At 43.4% G+C, this 27,927-nt stretch overlaps 1 protein-coding gene across 2 annotated transcripts in view; it reads left to right on the plus strand.

The window, feature by feature from the left end:
- The window catches only part of blacat1 (BLACAT1 overlapping LEMD1 locus), a 29,836-nt gene extending 4,156 nt beyond the window's left edge, over nt 1-25,680 (plus strand). Inside the window, exons 1-2 of one of the 2 annotated variants that reach the window (XM_084927472.1) lie at nt 53-158; nt 16,351-25,680. In XM_084927472.1, coding sequence (XP_084783598.1) covers nt 16,382-16,516 — 135 coding nt within the window. In that variant the 5' untranslated portion in view covers nt 53-158; nt 16,351-16,381 and the 3' untranslated portion in view covers nt 16,517-25,680. Of the gene's footprint in view, nt 1-52; nt 159-16,350 lie in introns of those variants that run through there. The other variant, XM_084927471.1, reaches the window with a different exon arrangement.
- Nucleotides 25,681-27,927: the final 2,247 nt, after the last annotated feature.

Consider the following 27,927-nt stretch of genomic DNA (forward strand, 5'->3'; position numbering starts at 1 on the left):
TCGCTAACCGCCCTCTTCCTCTTCACTCTCTCCTCTTTCTCTTTTTTGACAATGAGCCGACAGCAAAGAACAAAAGAAGACATAATACATGCAAGCCCTCCTCTCTCTGCAGTCAGGAAGGAGAGGAGGAGGAGGAGGAGACAGGAAAGAGGAGAGAGGTATGAGTAAGGCGCAACATGCAAGGCAATTGTCGTAATCAAATTATATAAAATAAAAAAGGAATAAATAAAAATAAGCTGTGTGGTTGCTCCAGAAATGTCAAACTTATGAAAGGAAGGTGAATCAGTGGGTGAGTTCCTGGATGTGAAATGGTATGAAAAAAAAGAGTTTTATTCATGATCACAGACCAAAGTTTTCAAAATGTGCAGACAAACAAGCCTTCTGCTGTTGTTGTCTTACTGACTTTCTGCACTAATAAGACAAGGTGACATTGAAAACAAAAACCCTCAGGTGACTCTGTGCTTCATCTCTTACCAACAACTGTTGAGGCGTCCTGTTTCCAGACTCTCTCTGTTGTCTTTAATCTGGACGCAGCGACCTGGAACTGCACTCGTAACGTATGTTTGGACCATAATTAGTTGGAACCAAGAGCAACGACCGATCACTTCAGAATCTAAAGTGTGCTGTTTCCAGTAATATCTCTTCTACTTGATTAAAAAAAACCCCAAACAGTAGAGATGTTGGCAAACCGCTACTTTAACCAGTAGCAGCTACATCTAAGTAGAAGTCATTTTAAGTTCATATAGTGAGATATTAGATTAAAGGTTAGTTCTTTACTTAATGAACTTTTAAGTAAAGTTAAGTAAACCTGAGCCTGGTTCTGCTGGAGGTTTCTTCCTGTTAAAAGGGAGTTTTTCCTTCCCACTGTCACCAAAGTGCTTGCTCATAGGGGCTCATATGATTCTTAGGTTTTTCTCTGTATGTATTATTGTAGGGTCTACCTTACAATATAAAGCACCTTGAGGCGACTGTTGTTGTGATTTGGAGCTGTATAAATAAAATTGAATTAAATTGAATTAAAAATAAACAACACGGCCACATATGCTAATTTGTCGCATCTTTCAGTAGGAGCTTGCTTAGGTGGTTTCAGTCGACCAGAATGATTACTTTTATTTTGTTCTTGATTCTCTTTGGGATATAAATTCTTTGGACTGTTCACTGTGATGTCGTTCTGGGTCTGAAACCCAGAACAACAGCGAGTTACCCGCTCCCTCCGCTGCTTCATCTTCAGTTGTATAAACTCCAACATTATCACTCATACAGTGAGTGCTGCAGTTTATTTCCCTGATTAACAAACTGGTACAAATGTGAGGCTAATGCTCCAGTTTGAGCTGTTTTTAGCTAAAACAGTTGTAGCTGTAGTGGTTTCATATTTGTATTTTGTACGCTGAAAAGTTTGCTCAGCAGAGGGTTGTCCTGTGCTTCCCATTTGGCTATTATTGTCTGAAAGCAGGCTAGCGGCAAAGAGTTCAGACACTGGAAAGAACAGACTGGACAAAAACTGTTGAAGTAGTCAGAGGAACCCCAAAGGTTAACCAGATTGTTTGAGCCAACTTATTTCTTAGCAAATATGTTCACACACAACACTATTAATGTTACCGGCCATGCAGTTCATTCACATAAACAGTCATTTTTTTTTTCAGCTCATTTGGTTTGAATGATGTTGACACAAAGGTGCAGTGGTTAGCACAAAACTTCCTTGTGATAGACAGGTGACCTGTCTGGATGTTCACCCCACTATTACACAGATGCTTGTTAAAAATCTAACCTGCAGGAGTCACGCTGCAGATATAAAGAGGAATGACTTAACCTTCTGAACTCTTTCATGGCATGCATTTTTAATTTCTCTTTGCTATTTGGGCTGATTGGGACCTGATGAATGTAAAAACAAAGAGTTACCAGATATTTTTTTAACCTGATTTTTGTTTCTGAGAAAAATGAGATCCACATATGAGGACATTCATTTTAAATTTTGATAGATCAGTGGCACTATAATGTCTTCTTAAGTAGATATCAGGCCCTTATAGAGCAAAAATAGCATTTTGGTCTAGACAACCCAAAATGTGATGTCCACATATGTGGACGCCAGGTCCTAGGAGGTTAAGAAAGCAAAAGTAATTATGCTTACATACAGATTTAACTGGCTAATTTGTGGATTGTATAGCATCAACAGGATTGCACTGGTTTTCCCTTTGCCTTACTTACACCAGATAATTAATGGTTGCTGATTATTACACATAATAGAGGACTCCACACACACACATGCAGTGATCACACCCGGCCAGCGATTTCAGCTGCGGTAATTAAAGAAGCGTTAGCAGTGAGTGAATAAAACATGCATCAATCCCTCTTCCCTTCATTCGAACCCCCTCCTCCATCTTTTTTTTCACTGTCTGTTCCTTTCTCTTTCCCCCACCCTGATGTAATTCTCCGGCATCTTCCTTTCCTCCAGTTCATCTGCCACCCACTATTATTGCGCTGCTTTCCTCATCTCCTTCCTTGTTCCTGCTCTTGCTCTTTTCTGCCCTCATTTCCTCCTTTATCATAGTCTCCCTCCTCTTACTCTTCGCCTCCTCCCATCAGACTCCAGCCTCTCCTCTCTAGCATTCCCCAGAGATGAACCAATGTGTGCAAGCTGTTGCAGCAGGAGCAGTACAGGTGTAGATAGAGCTATCGTGGTGGGGATGCGCTTGGAAACATGTCGTTTTTTGCACGCGCGCACACACACACACCTTGTAGGCACTGCAGGTGCTGCATCAAGATAAATGAGCCGTCATTAGCCAATCAGGTCAGCCGGTGGGAGGGCGATGGAATACCGAGAAACGAGATCAGCTAGTGGAGGTCAAGCCTCTGACAGGAGGGATGTGTGTATTTATGTGTGTGTGTGCTGCATGGTGAAAGTGAGAAGGAGGATTCCCTGATTAGATGTGAGCAAAGTTTTCTTCTCCTCCTGCTTTTTACTGCTCAAACGTCCCCTTCCTTCCTCTGTTACTGTCTCCCCCAACCCTCCCTCTCCCCACCAGCACTGCTCTGGGAAAGTTGAGCGTTGCTGAAGATTGTTGCACTGTAATTTGACGGCCTAATTGGTATCTGCGGCCGGTTGTTTATCTCTTCATGGTGACTCGGTGCAGTGAAGGAGACAGCGATTGAGAAGGAATTTAAAAGCGTTTCAAAAGTCTTGTTTGCACCTCTGAATTTCTGCTGGAGGGAGAAGCTGATGTCATATTGTGTCTTCAAGCTCCAGGGGAAAGCCTAACTAGTTAGAGAGAAAGTCAGACTCACATATATTTTCATTAGAGCACCGTGATCTATGAGCGTGCATGTGCATGTATATGTTTGCCCTCCTAACATTTACTCTGGGGCTAATACAAATGGATTTATGCATAACGTGCTCATTCTCACAGCTAATGTGCTGCTGGGATGGAGGAAGGTAAATGATAAACCCCATGGAAAAAACCCTCTAATCTCACTTATTCTCTCCCTCTCTCTATGAGTGTGTGTGTGTGTGTGTGTGTGTGTGTGTGTGTGTGTGTGTGTGTGCGTACATGTATAAAGGGCTTTCAGGATGGCCGCTAGCTTTCTTTGATCACTAATCCTTTCTCTGGCCTGACTTTCTGTCCCTCGTTCTTTTTTTCCTCTGCCCATCTCTCCGCTCTCCTCTCATCTCCTCTCCCGCGCTCGCCTTGCCATGTCTGCATTATGAGCAGCTTACAGGCGGTTATCTAGGACAGGGTGCCCTCTCTCTGTCTGTTTCTGACTCAGGGTAGTTCTCCTTTTTCCCTTCACCGCTGCTTTACTATTCTCTGATTTCTCAAGCATTAAAGATGCACTCCTTTCTTTTCTTCTTAAAGCACAATACATTCTGTTTATTTAGAGTTTCTGGTCCACGGCATCGTTCCTCCTGTGCTTGCTGGGTATGGTGCAATGCTTTTCCTAGCACACCTCTGAGCATAAAGTGCAGCGCAGAGCAGGTGTTTCAATGGAAAATCAAGTGCACCAAAAACGTGTGTGAGTGTTAATGTGAAGCACATTTTGCCAGCTTAGTGTGAGTATTTATATCTGTTTGGCCTATTCTACAAAAATCAGTGGAAATAAGGATCAAAATTATTTTAACCAATACAAACTGATGGAATAATATAAAAGTACAAGAAGAAGAAGAAGAAAAATACAGGAAATGTTCAAATGTGCAGGGTTAACAGCTACACAATTAGCCCTTAGAAGTATTATGAAATGAGAAAATTAGTGTTTTGCAGTTGTTGCCTGGGCTCTGGGAACTTTAGTAATATTATCACTATTGAAAGGTTAAAACGAGACATCCAAATACAGGCAAACAGGTTTGGTGCGTACAAGATTAGCTTGCTACGTGCTACAAATATGAGCAAACACATTCGATGTCTGAGATCAATAGAAAGACTGCAAAAACGCCACTGTTGAGTATGGAGTAAAAATTGCATTTTCTCAGGTCAGGCCACACATCTTAATAATTTTTTGAACAAAACTACATATTTTAGTTACTCTGCTGTAAGCTAACGTCATAAGCTAATTTGCTAAGACCTTAAGTTTAGCATTTTTTGCTCTATAGAAAACTAAAGAGAGGACTGGATTTTGTCCTCTGTTTCCTTTCAGGTCATTGCTCTAAGAAGAGATACCTTTTTGGATAAATGGTGAATTAAGGTTTTAACCAATATATATGAACTGTGAGTACTGAAAAGACAGTTTTAACACAGTTTTGGCCTGGCAAAATAAAAGCGCCCTCTTTCATTTCTCTCCATTCATTTTCCTTATCCTGAGATCACTGTGACCTTTCTGTCCTCTTTTTTTCTTGCTTTCTCTCTCACTCGCTATCTTTCTCCTTGCTCTCAGTTTCAGGTAATCTGTCCAACCAGCTGAGGCGAGAAATCTCTTGACTGCAGCGCACACAAACAGTCTCTCTCTGTCCCTGTTGCTCTCTCTGCCTCTTGCTCTCTCTCTCACAGTTCACAGCTCATCTAAAGCTCCTGCCAATGCTCACGGCATTATTATTCACCATGTTCATAACTTTACCGAGGAGCCCTGTGGTCGGCCAGACAGTTGTAGTGCTACCGAGACCTCGTAATCTCTCTGCTCTCTGCGCGGGCCTTGTTAAGCCTTATTCTCCACTGGGAACCTGGAGGTTATAATTATCCTACCTTGAGTGGTCTGGGAGCACCTCGGTTGCTCTCTGTAGTTCCGGTGTCGCTCCAAGAAAAAGGCAACAGAGACTTCTACAGAAGGCAAGTGATAGCACAGAAGCACCAGCACTGGGGACGCTAAGCTCTAAATTTTCCAGGTAAATGATTGTGCTGTTGGTGAGTGCTGTTTTGACACCATCTCTTACAAGAACAACAGGACATGTCCGACCACACTTAGCTTTGACAGTAGGCGTATTTTCTATTAATGTTTTGTTGCTCCATGGGTCATGCTAAATATGTACTCTCCACTTTCTGGGAATCGAGGAGTTGAACAAAGCAGCGTGAAAACTGTATAAATATACCCAAAAAACGTCTTCTTTGTTTTGTTTGATTTTCTTAAGCTCAGTTGTTCTCTTGGTCTCTCCAGTTGTTTTGGGGAGCTAACACGCTATCGCCTGAATAACAGTGTTTATTAGAACCACAAATTCATGTGTTGTAGTTCTGCAGATGGGATAACTCCCACGCACGGACACATGGAGACTTTCTCTGTTTACCATCAGCAGGTCCCACTCCTGGGAGAAACAAATTCCCTTCTTGAACACCAAAACAATGAGCACAGGAACAACACCAGTTTCCCCGGGTACGTCGCGTCTAGATAAGACCCTAATGTCGGTCAGCCTCTACCTCTAGCCACCTCTTCCATTTGAGAAGCCTGCTTTCTAGAATCATGGCAAACTGACAGACTGAAATCACTTGCAATTATCCTCAAAGTAATCTGGCATTACATTTTACCTTTTTAGTTTCAATAAAAATCACCCTATCCTTTATCAGATAGGATAGTTGAGTCAGATGTCCCCAAATAGGTGTTAGCTATTTCCTTTTCATCACACTTTAAAACAAATGTTTAAAATGACTCATGTATAAAACATTTTTTGGGCTAACCACCATGATGTACTGTTTGCAAAGTATTTTTGAAACTCGTCATTTCCCCAGACCTCTACAATGGTGGTGCAGTGCAAAGTTGACGTAGCGCGAAGGTAGCCGCAATAATGGAAAAGACGGCAGGTTGAAGTAAGTGATCCTTTACGGGCCAGAATATATAACCTGGTTAGTATGAAACGTTGGCGTGTTTTACTGTTTTTGGATCGTTTTTGATCTCTTGATTCAAACATAGACTTAAGGCACTTCCAATGTAGAAGTTCCTTAAACCTGCTTTCTTTCTTGTGTCCAACAAGATGGTTGAAAAGGAACTAAACCTGTTGTGTCGAAAACAGATCTTGAGCTGCCTTGCTCCATGACCTCAGTAAACACTTTCCTGAGTTTATTGTCTTGGTTGGTAGTTTCAAGTCTTACCAGGTTACCGAATGCATTATGGCAGCAATTCCCAAAGTCAAGAGTGCTGTGGCCCACTTAAAAGTCCCACGGGGCCCACCCGAGCTTCACTGTAATCAAAATACAAGAGAAAGTGATGTGTTTCCTTGAAGATTTTATTTTTAAAAACATTAATCGCTAATGCTACACAGTCATATTGCAAAGTGTCAAGGCCAGTCTGTGACCCACCTGCCACTGGGACACAAACTTCAATACAAAAGCAAAAAATTATTAGCTTTTATTCACTTTTTAATGAATAAATACATTTATATAAATTAGTGCTGTTAGCATTAATCTCGTTAAAATAACCTTAACACCATAATCGCATTAACGCAGCAAATCTCTGTTAGCAAGTTATCACGGCTCGCCTCGTGTGTGGGGCTGGACGTCACTAATGCGTTAACGAGCTAACCGCGCTAATGCGTTGATGCGGTACAGCCCCACGCACGGGGCGATCCGCGATAACTCGCTAACAGAGATTTGCCACATTAATGCAATCATGGTGTTAACATCATTTTAACGAGATTAACGCTAACAGCACTAATATAAATATGTAAGTGAATTTCTGTTGTTACTGTGGCCCATGTGCAGTAGCTTCAAGGGCCACCAAGGGGCCCCGGCCCACACTCTGGGAATCGCTGCATCATGGTTCTCATTTTTAAAATCGTAGTCCCCTGTTTGTCAAAATAGACGATGAAGCAAGACACACTTTAGGCCTCGTAGCTAGAAAAGTTACTACTGTATGAACATACAGTGTGTCAGCGAGTCCACCCTCGAACTGTCGGCATAGTTTGCAGAGGTTATTCCGTGTGACTTGTAAAAACAGATATTTTATGATTCTCAATTCAGAAGTGTAAACTTATCCTGTAGAAATGATGGATAGGTGGAGGAGCAGGTGAAGCAGTAGGATGGGTTTTGGTCTGTATCAGGAGGCAAAGATGTGTGTGTGGAGGGATTGAGGGAGAAACACAAAGCAGTGGCCTGTGGAGAAGAAAGAGAGCTCCTCTGTGTTTAGAAGTCAATAGGCTCTTTGTTCACTGATCCTGGGACACAGTTAGCCATGAGACACACTGACACTTCATACACACCATAATGTACCTGCGGACACACACATGCAATTTAAATACCTAAGCCCGAAAGGGCATTCCTCCATTTTCAAAGTAGCTGCTTTCCAGGTTTTAATCTGTCTACATACATATGCCACCCTTTATCGCTCAGCCCTCAGCTTTGGTGTCTTTATGTTGAAACTACAGAGAAAACCATTACCTTGACTCTTTCTTTCACTTATCTGGGAGGGGGGATGCGGGGAGGGGTCAGTGGGTTTTTCTTTTTTTTTTTTTTTTTAACAAAAACTGGACAGAGGACATTTTGTGTGAGAACAAGAGAAAGAGGGTTGGGAAACAGAGAAGGGGGCAGGGCTGCAGGTACAGGTAAAAGCTTTGTGCAGGTACCAGAACCGAATACGTGAATTCAGATGGAAAAGAGAGCAGGAGGCGCTCTGTATTTTGGAGTCAGTCGCACAAAATGGCAGGAATTGGTTCTTCTGTGGCTTCACGGTGACCTGGAAAAGTGCATAATTGTAAGTATACATAAAAAATCTTCAGGTATTTCTCTAATTTTGTGTTATCTCTTGAGCTGTAAAAGAGGAACTCGTGACTTTTGGGAGCTATATTGTGTTTCTTCCTAGTTGTGCAACCGCGACTCATTCAGGGTTTGTTTTGGGCAAATATTCAGAAACAAGAAGATGTTTCCTTTTAAATGAAGTCTCGCGCATTCAGTTTGGCATCACAGTTTTTTCTATTATAGCTATTTGGTTTTTATGAAAAGGGGATAAGGACATTGATCTAATTACACTTAACCTTAGATGGGTTGCCTGTGACCCGGTGAACCCCAAGAGGTTAATAATGTGTAAAACTTTCCATGAAACAAGTGCTGTGGAATTCAGGGTTTTTTTGGCCATTGCCGAGTAGAACTTCTGGTTGTCTCACCAGTGAGAGCAGGTAAGGCGCTTGATGGGAAATGTTCTGGATGGGAGGTTTCTCGGTGGCTACTTATTTTCCATGAGAAGAAGTCAGGCACGTGTCAGCACGAATCACGCTCACACACAAGGTTCCTGCTTTGTATGTATGTGTGTATGTGTCCGAAGGCAGGCCCGATATAAATAATGGATAAAGGTCTAATAAGTTTTCTGTGTTATGTCTCTGGGCTGTTGACCATTGGGATCAGCATTAGGATTCCGTCACTCAAACTGTGGCACAACACTCGGCTTATCTGTGTTTTACGCACACAAATGCACACACACGTCCACGCCAACACTCCCACACGTCTGCGTACGCGCTTGCAAACACTGATCGCCTTATCTCATTGTCCAAACAAGAAGATAACAAATAAACCACATTGTCTGTTTCCACAGAGGATCTCGATAAGACACAAATCAGCTTACGCACACAGACAAACGGACACACGCGTAAATATCTACAAACAGCGCACACAAGGAAGCGGTGCGAGTTTTCACAGGGAATGACGGTGGGAAAAAAAAACGGATTAAAACAAGGATGGATGACTTTGACATTAATCCCACCTGTTTCAAACTCTTTCTGAGTGACCCTTTTGCTCCATTTTCAAGCCCTGATACCTTTATCTCTCATTTCTTCTTATCTTTCCGGCACGTCTTTGCAGCCCTCTGACTTTCCTATTCCCATGCCTGTTGATACAGCAGGCTGCTGAAAAAAGAGGGGATTCCCCTTCAGTCTGAAAAGTAGCTCTTTGTTCACCAAACAAGGTACCACATATTTTAGATGTGATTGAGGTTATTAGCTGAATGAGTATATACTATTCTGCTGATCGCAGTAGTAAATATCAGAGAAATAATCTGACACTGATCTTTTCCAAGCACTTTTTTTGGCACATTAGCTACTTTTTCACATATACAAGACTACAGCTAACAGCAAGTTAGCATGGCTTAGCATAAAAAAACGTACATCACAAAAACTGATACCTCTGAAACTCTGAAGGGTTCCAAAGATTTAATGCAATCCATTTTTGTCCTTTTATCTCAAGGCAGGTGTAAATAATTATTCTATTATGTATTCAGGTATCCTCATTCATTCCTATTCAGTGAGGCCCATCTCATAAGTACCTTCTTCTGCATCCCCTGACTGAACTGCAGCCAAGGCCTGGCTCAATAGACCGGCTTCAGCTGTATTTCTGCCATACAGCAGGTACCATAAAAACTGTGGGAACAGGCACTAGTCGGAAACAGCGCCATAAAAAATGGTTGCACACACTAAAAGTCATGTATAGAGAAATTATGCAGTTGAGTTGGATAATCTGGAAGAATTCATAAAAAAATAACAGTCAACTTACCAAAGCTGCTCAAAGACAGACCGAGCTGTAAGCAGAACTGAAGGTGAGAGAGAGTTTCCGCTATAAAGGCTGTGCTCGTGACGTTTGTGCCACAGCTCGTGATGCTGGCGGTAGAGCAGGTCACATACCAGTTAGATCAGCGGCCCCCCAACCTTTTTTGCACCACAAGCCGATTTAATGTCAGACAATATTTTCGCTGTGTAACACATCGTGTAACTTTATTAGCAGCATCCGCCTGAAATGCGGCAACAACATTGAGAGTAACATCCTCCTCTCTGCCCCTTAATGCTCTCTGGTCACTATGGTAACGCGTAAATATTTCTTTCAAAATAAGACGCACAACTACAACACGGGAAAAGACCCAGGGAAACCGAGTTAACGATAAAAACCCTGAAAACCATAAATTTCACACTCGAGCCTCAACTCTCGCGGCCTGGTACCAAACGACTCACGGACCGGTACCGGTCGCCCGGGGGTTGGGGACCGCTGAATTAGATCAATTATCAGACGACCTGGTGGTTCGACCCCTGGCTGCTCCAATCTGCATGCCAATGTGTCCTTGAGCAAGATGATACTGAACCCCAAGTTGCTCTCACATCCAAGTGTTAATGTTACACAGAAAGCAGTTAGGCATAGAAAAAGGTTCTTGTATGAATGAATGAATGAGGCGGTTTGTTTGAAGTGCTGTAAGTGCTCAAGTAGAGTAGAAAAGCACTATATAAGAAGCAGTCTATTTACCATATAGGACGACTATTAAATCTGAATTTAAAACATTCGCCTGAATCAGATTGTGAGAAACAAAGAATAATATATTTTCAGAGTGAAGATTAATAAATAAATTGCAGAAGACAAACATTTCAGCGCCTGGGACACCTCATGACATCCAAAAAATACTAATATATGAAACCTTCTTGCTAACCTTCTCATCATCTGCTGTAAGCCAGACCCTGACTTGTTCTCCCAGCATCTGGTATTGTTCCTGGTCAGTCTTTACAAGCAACACTAAATATCTCTGTTAACTTCAAAAGTTACTTCTAGTTAGAGCTGACTAAGCCAACGAACTATTTAGTTGTAGGGATACTTGGGCATATTACTGCCTTGTAATCAATAATTTACGAGTGAAACTTTTATCAGAGCGTTAAATAATTCAAATTCATCGCCGATCTACTTTTTTCACTAACAAAAGCTTACGCTCTAACCCTTGTTTGTTTCCCACGACGGCTGGTTCATGCACAGTGCCATGCTGTACTTTATGTGCATATTTGTGGACGCACGTGGGCTATTTTTTTATGCCACCCTCCCTCTCCCTTGCTCTCTGTTAACGTTGACTCATCCATTTTCAGCCAGTTAATAATTCAGAGGGTCTGCAGGCTGTATTTTCATCTATCTCATCTCTACACTTGTCTGTGAAAGAACCTCTGGAAATTACGCATCGCCAAACAAGACGGTGACTCCGATGGCTGGCAGCGTGGCTGGAGATAGAGAGAGACGGCGAGCCGGATGAGTGGGAGAAGAAGAAGAAGCGAAAGGAAAACAGGGGAGAGTGAGTGGAGAAGGCCAGGAGTGGGGGATTGGAGGATACATGGGAGACAAGAAGGATACGCAGTGGAGATGGGTGTCTCAGCACTGTTGTAAATCCTCTGCAGGGCCTTGTAAGCTGTCAGACAAGCTGAGGGTGTTAAAGGCATGTAGTGAGAGAGCTGCACACACAGACACACACACACTGCGCGTGCATCATTGTGTGGAAAGAAAAGTTTACTCTTGCTACCAGCGTGATGGCTCGCTGCTGTGTTTTATGGCTTTCTATTCCTATGTGATTTTCTCTGGCATGTCACATAGGGTCTAAAGCCATTGGGTACAGAGTGGGAGATCTGCAGACAAGGATTAGATGGATATATGGGATGGCAGTAAAGGGATAAAAGAAGAGCTCATGGAGGTTTAATAGTATATAGTACACACAAATGCATGCGCGCACACACACACACACACACTGCATATGGCCCGAGGCGTTTTTGTCTCTGCTCTCAGGCAGCCCAGAGCCCAGCTCAGCTAATTGCCCCCATATGAGACAGGTTGAATCAATCCTTAAACCACACACACACTCAAGCACACGCGTGAATGCAGACACTTCATGTTTCATCTGTGCTTGTGTTTTTGTCACCCACTCACTCCCTCTTGCACAGCGCACACACACACACACACACACACACTCCCCAGCCAGGCCTGCTGGTGCTGCTGACTCAGGTTGGTATTTAATGAAGCTCTTAGTTTCACCTCGCGTCTCCTAATCTCAGAGCTCATTTGTGATTGGCTGCTCGAACACTGGCGAAAAATGTTAACGCTTGGAGTTTAGTGAGCCTTAAGACGTGCGTGTGTATGTGTGTGTGTGCGTCTGTCTGTCCATCTGTTTGCGTGAGAGGGAGCCAGAGATGGAGACAGAGTTGCGCAGGGAGAGAGTAACTGAAGCGCAGACATGGAAAAATGTTGAAAAATATGAGAAGTGTAGCAGTAAAATGAGTTTTTCTCCTTGCTGAGTGACAGCGCTCAATAGACTGTGTGTGTGTGTGTGTGTGTGTGTGTGTGTGTGTGTGTGTGTGTGTGTGTGTAATGACCTACTGACTGAACCCCTGTAACTTTATCTACATGGAGTTTTTTCTTGCTTAATGGGCTGAACATGGTTCTCCGTTGGCGGTGTGTTGGCAGATCGTAGGGAGCTTTGGACCGTTTACCTGCAGGGAGCGTCTGTTACCAGATGGAGGCAATGTCCTAAGTATGTGTTAGACCGGTCTCTGGGCTACTGTTGCATGTGCTGCTGTTGGTCGCTCAGCCAGCCGTGGAGAAGAGCAAAGTCCTAACATTCAAAAAACTGAATTCGACTCCAACCGCTGTCTGTGCTTTTCAAACTCTGGTTTTGATCTCATTCCTGATGAATTCCATGCATGAGAGCACGTTTGTGTAGACTGAAAATCTCTCTCTGTAGGCAAATACCTATGCAAATATACAGCAGCAGCATAAAACAAGTATAAGGTACTGCAAATATGTGGAGACAACCACGTGAAATAACATCACTTGCACATCTGTACACCTTTACCATATAAGTGACGATAAATCTCAAAAGATTAAGAAGTTAATCAGTGTTTTTGCAGGTAAGATCATTTAGTTTTGGTCACACAGGAACTTCCATCAGTCTCTTTCGTTTTGTAGAGTGAGTGTTCGCAGACTACAGCCAGTGCCGACCCCTAACCCCAACCCTACCCCTTGACAAGAAAAAAAGGCTCTTGTATGCTTAGAAAAAGAGGGTGATTTTTGTTAATTTCTCGTCTTTCAGCCATAATATCAGAGTCATGGCTGGTACACAGCGGCCATTTCGCTGGACAAATTTACGACATTTATTTTTTTCGAACCAAGCTCGATTTTTGTTTGGATCCAAATAAACAGATCTGACCAGTCAGACCACTCGTAGCTTAAAATAAACCAGTCGTGAATATAAAATGATATGGAAATGGTTAAATATCTTTTAGATCAAATATTACCTTAGACACACAGCTAGAGCTGCTCCAGGTCAGTCAGCTCTCTGATATTATTTCCCTGCCTCCTCAGATGGGGTCCGAACTCTGCCAACAAGAGTTCAACCTGCCCCACTGATATCCTGAAATATGTATGAAAGTGCTCGTGATACAGCTTCATCTCCTGGATCAATCCATGAAACTCTCCCTGTTGCTCCCTTGTCTCAAGAATGGGATGGGTTAGGCATCTGTTTCTTCCTCATCTTATTTGGAAACATTGGGACCATCTCATCATCTCTTGATGCCGTCTTAAATTTTTTTTACACTGCGTTTTTTTTGTTGTTTTTTAAAGACAGATTTTCCACACACAAACATTGACAAATACTACAGGTTTTAAATGTAACCTCAACAAAAATGTGACTACAAAAAATTAACACAAACATAAATGATCACTTTGATATTCTACGGTCAACTCAAGGTGCTTTATATTGTAAGGTAAAGAACCTACAATAATACAAAGAAAACCCCAACAATCAGAAGACCCTCTATGAACAAGCACCTTGGCGACAGTGGGAAGGAAAAACTCCCATATAACAGGAAGTAACCAGGCATAGGGAGGGACGCCCATCTGCCACAACCAGTTGGGGTTGAGGGGAGGAAAACCGAGTCAGAACATACATATACGTTCCATAATAACTAATGATAAATACAGAGTAGTGTATAAAGACATAAATGGCACATTACAAACACTGAAAGTGTTAAAGTGTACATTATCTTGTGAAACCCTTATTTGAACGTTCGGGCCTAAAGCTTACACCAGCTGACACTCGCTAAGAGGCGGCGTGCACCCTCAACAAATCAGTAGTCCATCCGCAACGATATGTGTCAGTTTGTATCAGGTGGTTTTGAAACTAACATCAGTGTTTATGAACCAACGCACCTGCTTATTGGGACATAGACTTGCTGTGTTTTAAAATACTCTAGGGTTGGGCACCTTGCCCCCACAGTAGCCTAGCTATTGCTGATTGATTTTTGGCAGCCTTAATGAAAAAAGATGAAGTTCTAGACTTCCACCAGAAAAAAAAAACACCAAATGTAGTCAGCAAGAGCTGCCAAATAGATCAATAAACACATACATACAAAAAAATAACCCAATTTGAAAAAATAACCCAAGTTTCTATGCATAAAAGATACCTAGAAGAACTTTAAATGACAATAATTATCCCTGTGTTTATTACTGGCTTCGACGAAGGTGTAAAAACATATAATATGATCAAAACTGCAAATTTTGGTTGAAATAACTAACCTGAACAGTGAGTCAGTGAAAACAACTTTAATGAACATGGTTCAGAAATTGTCAAGTACAGCTGCAGCAAATTTGATGCAACAGCCATAATTACTGAGTAAGTGATGGCCTTTGGTGAAGATGCAGTGCTTGGCAGGAGTTTCGATCAGCTGTTCCTGGTCCCAGTTCAAGGACAGGGAGAACATCAACAACAATCTTCTACTTTTCTATTCCAGTGTGAATGCACACAGTATGAAAACAGTATTTCTGTGGGAGTTAAACAGTAAATACAGGCCGATGTAACACATGTTCTCCATGTGAGCGTGACCTCTCAAATGCCCATTCTTTGCCCTGATCTAAGTTATCATCAGTTATGAACCTGACACTAACCCTAATCCTTACTGTTTGCCATCATGTCATTTAAAAAAAAAAAAAAAAAGTTCTTCCAAGTGTTTGCTTGTCAAAAGAAAAAAAAAATCATTCTAACTCAGCCGACTTCAGACTCATGACACTGACCAGCATCATCTTCCCAACGGTTTCTTTATTAATGGCAACACACCGTCTCCTCAAAACAGAAGACCAGACTGAGATCGCCTTCCTTTTCACTCAGTTGTATGAGGGTAATGAGTTGCCAGGTTTTTTGGGTTTTTTTGCATTTTATTCTGCTAATAAGATGCTAGTCTTATTAGCAGAATAAGACTAGCATCTTATTCTAGTCTTATACAAGATGAGACTAGAATCATCTAGTTCCTGGTTTATTAGTCAGTCTCATCTTTCTTGTGAGACTGTTAACTTTCTTCCAAAAGTTAACAGGCAGAGAACTAAGAACTGTAAAACTCATGTTTTTTAATTGGAGATAAAGTATCTGAATTTCGGGAATGGGACCATGCCTCCAAACACGCTCCTTCCGGTTCTCATCTATATATGTTCCCCAGTTCAGAATCAGAATCAGAATACTTTATTAATCCCGAAGGAAATTATGCTTCTACAAGCTGTTCCTTCTCATTTACGTGTCCCACCCTCCCTCCACCTTTCAGTTCTTTAACTTCTTCACTTCTATTTAGTACATGGGGATCTGCCGGGTCTGGGAGCCGCCGCCAGCCCCCTTCGAGGCCTTCCCCAAACCGCAGCTCAATTCACGTCCAAGCCATTCACCTTTATCTACTAAAATGCTGTCAAACCTAAAATGAGGATGTGGGCCCAGCGAGTGAAAATGCTTTTTGATTAGGGTCAGGTTCAAAGATAGAGTTGGGATTGTTTCCGATGATAACTTTGACCTCTGAGGGTTAAGAGCTTACAGGTCTGTGCAGAGCCTTTAGATTCATGTTGATTACAGTGAAATTTAATTTAGTTGGGGAGGCTCTCCCCATTTGTGTTCCAAGCATAAAAAGGATGCTAATCACTGTAGCATTTATTGTTTTAGATGGTACCTCTGCTTAAAGAGTCCACTGCACATAAAGAAATGGCCACTATCTTAATCTTTGCTAAGTTCCATCCAGAAAACTGGCTTTGCCTGAAACGTGCATGAAAGGGAAGCTTCTTCTTCTATTGCAGATATCCATGTGTGTTCCAAGCAAAAGTCCTTATCATGAGCACTAGATGAAAGAGCACTGTTTTAATGCTTTACCTATTCTTCTCTCTCTCCCCCTCTTCCCTCTGTGTCCATTCACAGGTTCACGTAGATGCGGTGCATCAGATAGGACATGCCCTTCACCTGCGCCTGCTTCTGTGGCCTTAATGGCTTCTGCCGCAGACGGAGGAAGAAGAAAAGTGATCAAGTGGAGGATGAGGAGTGTGAAGAGGTAGAGCAATGGAGGGATCAGGAGACACAGGTGTGACAGCATTGCTGTCAGCCCAGCTGTCTTCACCTTTTCTGTGGGATTTATCCCTAATGGACTGAAATGTGTGGCCTGGGTTATCACTGCTCAGTACAGACTCCACTGTCTGATATGGTGCCTGGAGACATTATAACAGAGATGGTAAAGGGGGTTCAACGAGCACAGGCTTTTATTTAAAGTTAAAAAAAAAGAAAGAAAAGGTGCTTTTGAATCAGGTACTGTATTTTTCCCAGAGTATCGTGACTAACACTTCTTCTTTTGTACTTTTTAACCTGGCTAAACTCAACAAGCACAAGGCTGTCTTGAGCCACGCTCTTCAAGTTGAAAATAAAAGCCTGCGAACTCCTCGCTCATGCCCATTACACATCCCTGCAGCACTCTCATTTCTCCCTTGGCAGCTGACTGAGAACTTTGCTTTTGCTGATGTGATTCCAAAAAAAGAGAAAAAAAAATCGTATCTGTTTGATTAATTTCTTGCCATAGCTGCCGTTCCGTACAAGGTGCGAAGAGGTGATGGACTCTAGAAATCCATTATTTTTCTGAGTCGCACTCCTCACCGCTCCTCCGCGGGGGCTGAATTAGAGCCAAAGCTCGACGGAGCTCTGCACCTCCTCACCTACCTGCTTATGTCAGATCAACTTAGTGAAAACTTCAGCTGAGTGAGAAAGTGTGCAGTAATTTCCAGAGTCACCCATGGAGGGCCGGAGCCCATCTCGGCTTTTCACGCTGCGCTGGGCTCCATCTAAAGCCAAGCAGCTGTCCAATCAGCAGCTTAGCTGGAGTGTGAAGATAGGAGTCAGGGGTCAGAGTGAGCAGCGAAGTTTGGGAGAAGTCCTTCCGCATACGGCGTAGCATCTCTGTCTCATTAACAGGCAGACGAGTAATTACAAACACACGCACACATGGATGCAGACCCATCAATTAATGTCCCCCATTGGGAGAGGAGTGTCTATCCGTAAATGCCATTGCGGTGCTCTTCCAGCTGTCACCTGTTTGAGTGTAGGACTCTGCGAGTGTTGTGTGTGTGTGTGTCTGTGCTTCTTCTTGTCTGCAACAATAGCTTTTCAAAGCTGAAACAAGTGGTTAAGATATCTGCTCAGCCACTACAGTACAGCCTTTCCAGAATGCACATGGAGACACAAAGACAAAAGAGACACACACACACACACACACAGGTCTCATTAGCATGTGTGATTATGCATGGCACGTCCAGTCAGGCAGTGGAGATGTAATTAACCTTTTCCAGCAGGAAACAGATGCCTGGATGTCACACACAAACACACATGCGATGGCACACATACACACACACACACACACAGACACACACACACACACACACACACACACACGTCTGCTGTCAGGGAAACAAAGCCAACGTCATGGTGTCACGGAAACAAAGCCCCAAAAGCGCCGCCTGGCACTCTGTGATAATCCCCTCACGCATATTTACATTCAGGGCTTAGAATACGCCTCAGTGCCGCCGTCTCCACCCCTTGCTGCACGCTGTTTCGCCCCCCTCCCCAACTTCTTCGCTGCCATCCTCTCTCCCCTCTCCAATCTACCTTCGGGCCTTCCACCTCATTCGCCCGAAGTCCTCCTGCTATCTCTCCCTCTGCTCCATCGTTCACTCGTCGTGTCCCGAAACTCTCTCCTTGCTCGGATTCATCTGTTTATTATCGGTGGATAGTACATGGCCTTGCATGGCAGCTCCCATAGATTAGCCCCCACCCCTCTCTCTTTCTCTGTCTGCGAATATCAGGGATTCCTTCAGGCGGGCAAAAAGCTGCTTTACGACAGATTAATGGACGGCCCTGATTGTGTCTGTTGGTGTGTGTCTACGCCTGCATGGAATAGATTGTCTGTTTACTCATTCTCCTGCTACAAGCGGCGAAATGAGACAAAGCTAAAGCCATTTCACAGTGTAGAGCACCTATTATGATTCACTGTGTTACGACGCAGCCCTAATGAGAAAGAGAGAGAATGAGAGGAGGGACGATAGCGGAGGAAGAGAGAGAAAGACGGTAATGAGAGCACGAGCTGGATGCGTGTGTGTGCGGAGGGGGGGGGCTAATGCTAGACAGAGCAGTCATGCTAATTGGCTACAGTGGATAACTTTCTGAGGTGGGGCATGAGAGTGTGTGCGTGTGGGGGGGAGGCAGCGAAAAGAACAGCCTGATCTGTCGGCGTTGCACTCGTTTAACTCCCTCCATTTCACCTCTTTAATGAGAGGAATATTCGCTCCAGTAATGGAGAAAGACTTTAAATTGGTAACGATTTGTTGCTCACACACACACACACGCATGCACAGAGGTGGTACGATGTGGTGGTGGGGCAAGTGAGGATGGGGTGGGGGTAGGGCTGGAGGGCGAATTGGCACTGGCAAAGGTGTGTGTGTGTGTGCGAGCATGTTCTCCCTCAAGCACCACAACCCCTTTATGGATCATGGCAATTTTCGGGGATTGTAACTCAAGGACAAACAGCTAAAAATAGAGGGGTGGTGCATGACTCCTGCGAGAGCGGCGAGGGGGAGGGTGGGTTGTGGGAGGAGGTGAGCGCGTGGGGACGGCGAAAACGAGTCCTGTCGCATTAGATTTGGGTCAGAAACGAGGGAAGAGCCGGCGAAGCGGAGAGTGTTACAGACGGCTGGAAGATTCATCACTTGCTGCTCCCTGTACGTCTCACGCGTCTCCTGCAACACCTTGCTGCCCCCCCTCTCTGCTCCCACACATCATGCGCACACCTGCAGGAGATGGAGAGGGGAGGGCGCCGGGAACAAGGACGCCCAGAGAAAGGGTGAGAAATTGGTGAGAAAATACGGTAAACCACCGGAAAGACAAAGACGTAATATCAGGGCAGAAAAGGCAAATTTGAAATGTGGCAAAAAAAGAGTGTGAACTTCAGTTAGGTTAGATATAATATTAATATATGTCATCCGATTCAAAGGCCCTTTGCTGCATAATGAGGTCATACATAAATTCAAATGGTGGATGATACTAGTAGGGAATGAACTCTAATGAAAGGGACTTACTTCTGAATTGCATCAGAAGCTCTGTTCCCCCAGCTTAAAGGAGAAGCTTCACACAGTAGGCTTATTTGCTCCTGTGTCAAAATGGCTAATCTTCTGTCTGCACGTTTAATTGTTAGCAAAAGGAAAAGGGCAGACTGAAGTCTTTACAAGAAAGTGTCATTTCCAAAATGTCGGACTTCTGCTTTATTCTGAAGGGGAGCGAGTTAGTCTCTACCTAACCCCGTGTAACCCAACGATAGTTCCCTGTGAATTTAAAATGAGACTTCTGAACCACATTATTTAAGTTCCATTTGAAAACATGAATCACCAAAAATCGACCGCTTCAAAGATATTTTCATTGTTGGGCATTTGGATACAACCCAAGATTTGTCTTAGTTGGTTTGCGACTACTTACAAATCATGAGTAGTTGCAGTGTCACGTATATACTGTATATATAAATTGCAGATATAGTCCAAACATATGTGTCCGCATTTCCAGCAGCTTAAGGAAATGACATGATGTTGCAGATGTTACAGGGGTTTATGGTGGGGTTAGCTGTACAGCATGATTATTATAGCAGGGTTAGCAAACTCAACCACAGACTTTATATAAAAGATGGATATCACCAATTTGACTCTGTATTTGAAACCTCAGATTAAATCATTCATAGAGACCAAAACATTCTTTTCACTATCCCAGGCTGTAAATGTGCTAATTTCATGGCAAAAATTGGCCATGAAATTACTAAATATGTCTGTAGTTACTGACTTACCCTCAAGTGGCCAATATAGGAACTGCAATTTCTGCACCACAGGTTGACCGTTGTGCTTTACTTTTTCGAAAAGGGTAGAAGTTCTTATTCTGGTTCAGACAAGTCAGGATCAACACGAGCTGATGGCTCAAATCTATTTGCAAGTGATGTATAAATCAAAGAAGACCTTTGTAGACCCCAGAAAAATGACAGTATTGCTGGCACTAACATAAAGTTGTGTGGTATTCAGGGAAAACCAGTGAAGCTAGCTCGCATGGTTGCACCACAGTTGCAAGCTGTTCAGTCAGATGGGTGTTCTAGTAGCCTGGTATTGTAGATGAATGCATTATACCTGCAATATGCCACAATTTGATTCTGGCCACCAGCCTATGTGTCACTGTCAAATAAAAGGCAAAATTCCAAAAGAATAATCTCAATAAAAAATAGGCAGTAAGCGTGCACATGCACTTAGGTGGCAGACCCGATCTCTCTGTGCAAACATCCTCACATGCAGATAGACACACACATCACACACGCACATACACCCTACCATTCATCACACTGTTGTCCCACCATTGCTTCTGCTTCTCTCACCCACATCTGTTGTGTTGTTCCTAATGAAGAGAAAAGTGATGGTCCCACTAAGGCTAATTAGGAGAAATGAGATGCGCAGTGATGATAGACTGGTGATAGTCAAGAGGGAAGTGCTAACGCCGGCCGCTTAGAGCTCCCACCGGCCCTGGAGTATCAGAGGAGTGGAGCGGGAAAAATGGGGGATAAAAACAAGCAGTGGAAGGAGAAGGAGGGAGAGATATATAGCGTAATTGAGACTGTAATGGGTTTTGTCAGGAGCACCTGTCAGGGTCAAGTTAAAATGGCTTCGGTGAGAGAGGAAGAGAGGGATGAGAGGATGGGAGAGCGGAGAAGGGGCCAATTGGAGTCAGGATCCTGGTGAGGAGAGGCCCTCGTCCATGCCAACCTCACCTGATTGCCAATTTGTGCCAGTCTTCAGGCATCAAACACAATATGAGCCACAGTGAGACACACAAACACCTCTGATTGGAGAGTGGTAACCAGCTAAAAGCACCCATGCACACTCAATCACACACACGCGCGCAAACTCACACTGACAGCCCACCTACGCCTGTTGATTGGGCACATCTAGCCTCTTAACAAGGTGTCCACGGTGCAGACCCAGGCGTGTGATTGAAAGATAAAACTGTCGCCATTAAATATCTAATTCTCCCCCACGTCTCCATGAAAATAAGGCGCGGTGCTGATTAGATTGCAGCCTGCTGTGCCAACCTCAGGTCTGCGCCTTGGTCATTACCAGCCCCCCCAACTCCACCAGGCCCAACCAGTCCTTGAGTTGCCAACCACACATGTGCTCCTCGTGATAGAAGAGCAATTCTGACACCCTCGAGAGCTGAGGTCGATGCCTGAGGAGTTATGAAATTAAGTTGAGTAAAAATGCATTTATAAATCACTACTAAAGCTGCACCTGGCAATTTAGCATGCTGCCAGACCCAAATGGCTGCACTGCATAACTGAAAATGTAAGACTTTACAGAAAAATTCTGTTAGGGTGGCGCCAGTGACTGCCTGACTCATGGGCCAGGGTAGTGGAGGTGCTGTAGAGGACGAGATCCATCATCCTGGGGATAAAGTCCTCGCTGCTGCTGTTTATGGATTTGCTTTTTCAATTTTTTTTTCAACATTTTTTGTACTAGCAAACATTTTGACGCTGCATGCCACATTTGAAGTGAAAGGTGGAGACTATGCCTGGTGCCTCAGTCAGATATATCGGCTCTCAGTGACATCATACAGAGCCAAGAGCAAAAAAAACTGTCTCAAACCTAGTGCTCAGAGAAGTGTGAATCTTGACCTTTGGCTGTCTGCATTTAAAACGTCTAAGAACAGAAAATAAGTGAAACGTAGTCTTCTGTAAGAGTCTGAGGTGACAACCTGTTTGTTATTAGACAGAATGTAACTTTCCACCAGGTTCCTGTAACTCCTGAGTGGCTTATTAATAGATGTGCTGCACTGTTTTTAAAATGTACTATTTGCAAATGTACTTGTTTTTTCAAATCCTCAAATTAGAAATTCATTCATTTCCCAGCAGTGTTATAGTTTGCTCACAGTTGCTGAAAAATTTCCATAAATATTCAGTGATGGTTTGGAGAAAATGTTGTGTTGGGTAAATTAGCACCACAAAGAATCGTTCAAAAATCACAACAATGAAAAAAAAATTTTTTTTTTAAATCATGAAAACAGAAATATGGCTTTCACCACACAGAGATGTTAACATTTGTGAATACTATTTACAGATAATAGATGTGAATTTGAGCTCAAGGGTAATTGACAAAAGGCAGAGTAAAGAAAAGAAGCAGAAAATGTTAAGGCCTACAATTCCCATCATGCAACTCAAGAGAAATAGCAGATAAAAGTCCCTAAAGAGCCCCAGTAAATATAGCTGAGTTCATACATTGAGAGATGTGATAAGTAATTACGAAAAAGAAAAGATGTATAATTTAAGAAATGCGGGGTGGGTAAAATGGGAGGGCTTTGACTCCTGACATTAGAGTTTCTGGCTACGGCCCTGGTGCTCATCTACACAAACCCCATAATTATCCCTTTGTGCTGCATGATTTGCCTTAAACATAAACCAACAGCCCAATTTTTTTGTACTAACTTTTTTAGTTTGTTGATTGTAAGCTGGAGTAAAATCCTCAAGGTCCGCTTGCTATATTTTGCAAGTACAAATACAGCATCAAAGCGTCAGGAAAATGAACTCTTTGGACTCTTCTCCCTTGTGTATCTCCTCAGCCTTCACCGCTAACTGGAGAAATGAAAAAATATCTTCAAGCGGAGGCTTTCGGTGTATTTACTCTTCCTCACAAATTAGCGAGATACTCTGCCACTTCAGTTGCCTTATTTTTCGACCGGGTGGGGGTGAGGGTGGCGGGAGACGGGAGGCTCCGTTTATTGGAACATTTGCTGCTAACGCTGGAGATGTGAGATTATTTTGTATACTTCACTGCACCAGGAGCTTCACTGGGGAGCTCACTTTGCAGAATATAACCTGGTTCACTGGCACAATTTAGGCTTCGGAGCAGTTTAGCTTAATGGTCTTTAAGTGTCAGAATTTAGTAAGGGTAATGAGAAATTTTCTTTAAAGAGCAGCCTCAGCAGCAGCCCTGCCAACAAAATATCAAATTGATGTCTATTTGAGACGCTGGAAATACCCCAGGGCCTTCAGTTTTAGTGGGCTGAAGGTTAAAGGAGATGCACAGCGAGATGGTCGCTTTTTCCCACCATCACCTTTAAAGGACTCTTCCATAAGTCTCCACAACTGATTCAGTCGCTTCAGGCTGTCTGCTCGCTTACACGCGCCATTTTCCACACATCCCCTGTTTTATACTTTTGTGTTATTGAGCTGTGTTTTCAAGCGTACAGAGGAAAACTTTTCTAATTGGCAGGCGGAGGAAGTGGGGGGGCTGTAAATAAGGTCAGGCATCCCACATATCTGATGCCAAATCACCATCATCAATGGGAGATAAATCAATCCCTCGCTGCTTTTTCCTCTTCATCCCGCCCCGCCTCCCATTCTCTCTCAAACTCCCTCTCTCCTTCGCGCACATAAGCACTCCCACCGAGGCCGATCGATACCGGAGCGGGTATTGAGCAGTGGCTGTGGTCCAAATGAGAGTTTGATTTCTCGTGGGGGGTGTTAGCCCTTGTAACCATGGTGTTGAGTCCCCATCGGGGACCTCTTCGCCAAACGCTCGTTGATGAAGTGCGTGTGAGAGCAGCGAGCGTGCGCTTTAAACACCTTTTGATTTAGCTGCGCTCGAGAACAATACTTTTCATTAGCGGCTGATAGCATTCATTAAGAGCAATTCAGCATGGCCGCTAATGAGCTGATCTGCTCTTGAACACTTCATCCTCCTTGAAAAACAATCAAGCGCGAGAGAAACTTGCCCTGACTGGAAAACCAGAGTTCATCACAGCTCCAAATCGGTGACGAATAGCCGGTTGATTCTTTGCTTGGGAAGCTCTAGCTTTGAGCTCCTGACTGCAAATCCACCCGTTGGAGCCTATTCGTTTACTAATCTGGCGATACAGTTTGTCTAAACTGACACAAAGCCTGTGCCTTCAGTCCAGTACGCGGCCAGAGCAATCGCAGAATCCGTCCGTCAGCCGCTTCTTTGCCCGCGGGAGCCTCAGTTCTCTTTGACAGGAATTCGTTTGTAGCACCTTACAAATTCTTTCATCCCCATCAGATTTCTTTGCCCTCTGTCTCCTAACAACACGCGGAGCAGCCTGTTTGTCTGAGGGTGAGCAATGCTATCTACTTCTTTCTTATATTATTCATATCCCAGTGCCTTTGCAGCGGAAAAAACAAGCAAGGCAGAGAGAGGAGAGAAAAGATGGGGAAGGGACCTTTGACAGAGCAGCTCTGATGAAGAGCGCGACATAGTGAGATACATAAACATGAGGTCAGAGAGTGCTGCGGCGAGAGACGGAGGAGGGAGGAAAAAAGCCGAGAGAACGAACGAGTACAAGGGAAAAGCAGCTGAGAGGCAGCACACAGCTTCAGAAAGGTTGTCCGTCATTGACGAGCTCTCACCCTGCTCAGGAAATCCACCAATCAATGCTTTGGCACAACACACACATTAACCTGTGATGAAGGGTGTGTGTGTGTGTGTGATGGAGGAGAGAGTGTGCTACTGGTTTGAAATGCAGAACACGTCAAGAGTCCTAGGGAGCTCCTTTTGCAGCAAAGCCTCATTAAAGAGACACTTGCCTTAAAGCAAGGATATACTGCCAGACCACACACACACACACACACACACACACACGCAGGCAGACTCACTCAGGCTAACGGAAAGGGACACACACGCAGGAGCAGCTCCGGACCAAATCGAACCCGAGTGCAGAGATAAATGTAGACGGGTAAATGCGGCGCTTTAATCCCTTTCCCCATTTCCTCTCCTTGTTCTCCATTTGAATAAAGTTTCATTTAACACCCCCCACCCACCCAACAATCTCACACTAATATTATATTCATGTATATTTGATTGTGTCAACTCTGTGGAGATTGGCTACGCTGTATCTTGTGTGCCTTTTTAAAAATGCATCGATGAATAAATAATGTCTGTATTCGCTGATTGAAAAAGCCATATTGCCAGGAAGCCATGATGAAATGATAATGTAATATCTGTCCCTGTGCCGAATAAAGTCAAGCCATCCCTGCACCCCCTCTTTTTTTTCTTAATTCTCTCAGTAAATGAAACCTGAAGCTCTGCAACTGCACCTTACACTGCCTGATGACATTCTGCTGTATGGTTTGCACTGCTGCACTAAGTGTGTTTTAATAAAGACGAAGCTTCTTTCTGTACTGAATGCTGTGTGCTTGTTTCCAGATATTAATAAAGAGAAGCCTGCCATTTGCAGTCCACCCCACCCCCACCCCTCTGAGCGTCTCCCCCTGCTAATTGACAGTGATAGCAGAGACTCGTCTCCTGGGCTGATGTTGGGAGCCTAATAAAGATGCATTACCCACCTCCCATCTTCACATCCTCCCCCACCTCCTCCTCCTGCTATCCCCACGCAAGCTGATTAAACTGATAAACTGTGCCAAAAAAGAGCCAGAGATGGGGATGTAAATAATGAAACAGCAGCGAGTAAAAGGAAGAGTCAGTAGGGGAGGTGAGAGCAGAGACGAGCCAGAGAGAGCAACCCCAATAGGAGTAGCTCCATGTCTAATGAATAAAATGCAAAGTTTGATATTGCCTGCTTAATTTCACAAATTCTTAATTGGTATGACATTTTAAGTTAAAGGCTCTGGCCTCTCAGCGACCTCTAAGGTGTCAGACTGTAAATAAACCACACACACGCACAAACTCTCTCACGTAAACTCGACAGGCAGCCGCTGCTGCTTGTAGCTTTGATATTCTCTCATTAGCATAGCAACAGCAAGATGACCATCCGCAAGGGATACAGTAACCCAGGCAACCAGAGCTGGCCGGTCCAACTATGGGAACCAGAGGCACGAACAGAGCTCTCCTCCCAGTCCTCGCAGTAATGCTTCAGTACTCACGGCTCTGAGCAAACAAATTTGCGCCCCAAGGGTGTAGCAATGGTTTGCAGTTTTTACCATAAGTGAGAAATACATTAACGTGTACTCGTAGTCGTTTTTTGTTTCCTGAATCACATGGGTGACTTTGGTGAATTTTGAATAACGTTAAGTATCTGCAGCCTCTTCTCAAGGAAACAGAAAGTTATAAATTTGCATGTGATTAAAGAGGAAAAGGTGAAAAAACACAGCGCTGTGTAGATGCTCTTCACTTTTTTTCAGTAATGAAACTCAGTAGCGCTTTTAATGCCAGCCAAAATGTATCCGACATCAACTGCCAGCCATCGAAAGTTTGCACATAACCCTTTGTCCTTAAACGCCACAAAAATGTCTTATGCTAATGCAACCTTATCACCATATTGCACAATTCTGCAAAACCCTGAATTTCCATCAGCCTCCTTTCTCACGACCCGTGCCAATCGTTTTTTGAGTTCCTGTTTTCTCTTAAGCTTGCTGAGCCCCAAGTGACTAAGAACACATGAAGACTGCGGTTATGGTTAATAAAACACAATTTTTAATTGTGGCATGGAGTGAATGATACTTCTTCAGCACCCCGACACCTACAGTGTCTACCAAGGTACATGCTGGCATGAACTGTATGTAAAAGACAGAGCGCTGTGACATCACCTGTTAGACTGTGGTGTCCCAGAGGGTGGCAGATCTGACTGAGAAAGTGAGGGACACCGCATGCTCACAAGGTAAGTAATAAAGATTTTAACCATCACATGCAGCCAGGGCATCTTCAGTCACCCATGACATTAATTCTCCAAGTCTCTGCAACACTACAGAAGAATATATCTTGAAGATATATATTTTTTCTTGTTTTGATGATGGCAGTTGTATAGAGCACCGTCAAACACATCATTCCAAAAACCTTCCATGTGTTTAACTTGGATGAGAGCACATGGTGGCTTGTAAGCAACAGTTCTTCTGAAAGATACCAGTGACATCAGGCTAGAAATAACGCTTTCATGTTTTAAAGGCTAAAACCCTTGTTAGAAGCTAAAACAATAAAATCACATTGAAACACATTAAAAACAATCATTCAAAACAACTTAATGGATGGTGTCCAGGCTTAATGGTTTGGGATGATGATTTTTTGCAAGTCAACCCAAAAGATATCCTGGTATCTTAAAAAAAACAACAACCCAAAAACCAAAACCCAATTCAACCCACCAATTTTGAGATTTTTAGAAGAGAGAAACCAAAGAGCAAAATGCTAACTCGTTTGTAATTTCAGGTCTAGTTCCTGCCACACTCTGTCGCTGCTTTATCAGGATTTGCTTATTGTATCTGTCTTTCTTACAGTTAGAAATGTTGCATTTAAATTACTTGACACATAAAAAACGTTACTCCCTTTAGGTTAGCTCCTCTTCTCAGACACTAGCTAAATGCTAAAGTATCACAACCACAACTTAGGGACAAAAATGCCATTCCGGTTCACTCCAGCCTACTTTAACCCCTGTGTATAGGACAGGTGTGCTTTAAAAATATAAGGATTAGAACATACATAT

The sequence above is a fragment of the Perissodus microlepis genome, chromosome 5 (genome assembly GCF_051167445.1).
Source record: "Perissodus microlepis isolate ML-2025 ecotype Zambia chromosome 5, ASM5116744v1, whole genome shotgun sequence".
Lineage (NCBI taxonomy): Eukaryota > Metazoa > Chordata > Actinopteri > Cichliformes > Cichlidae > Perissodus > Perissodus microlepis.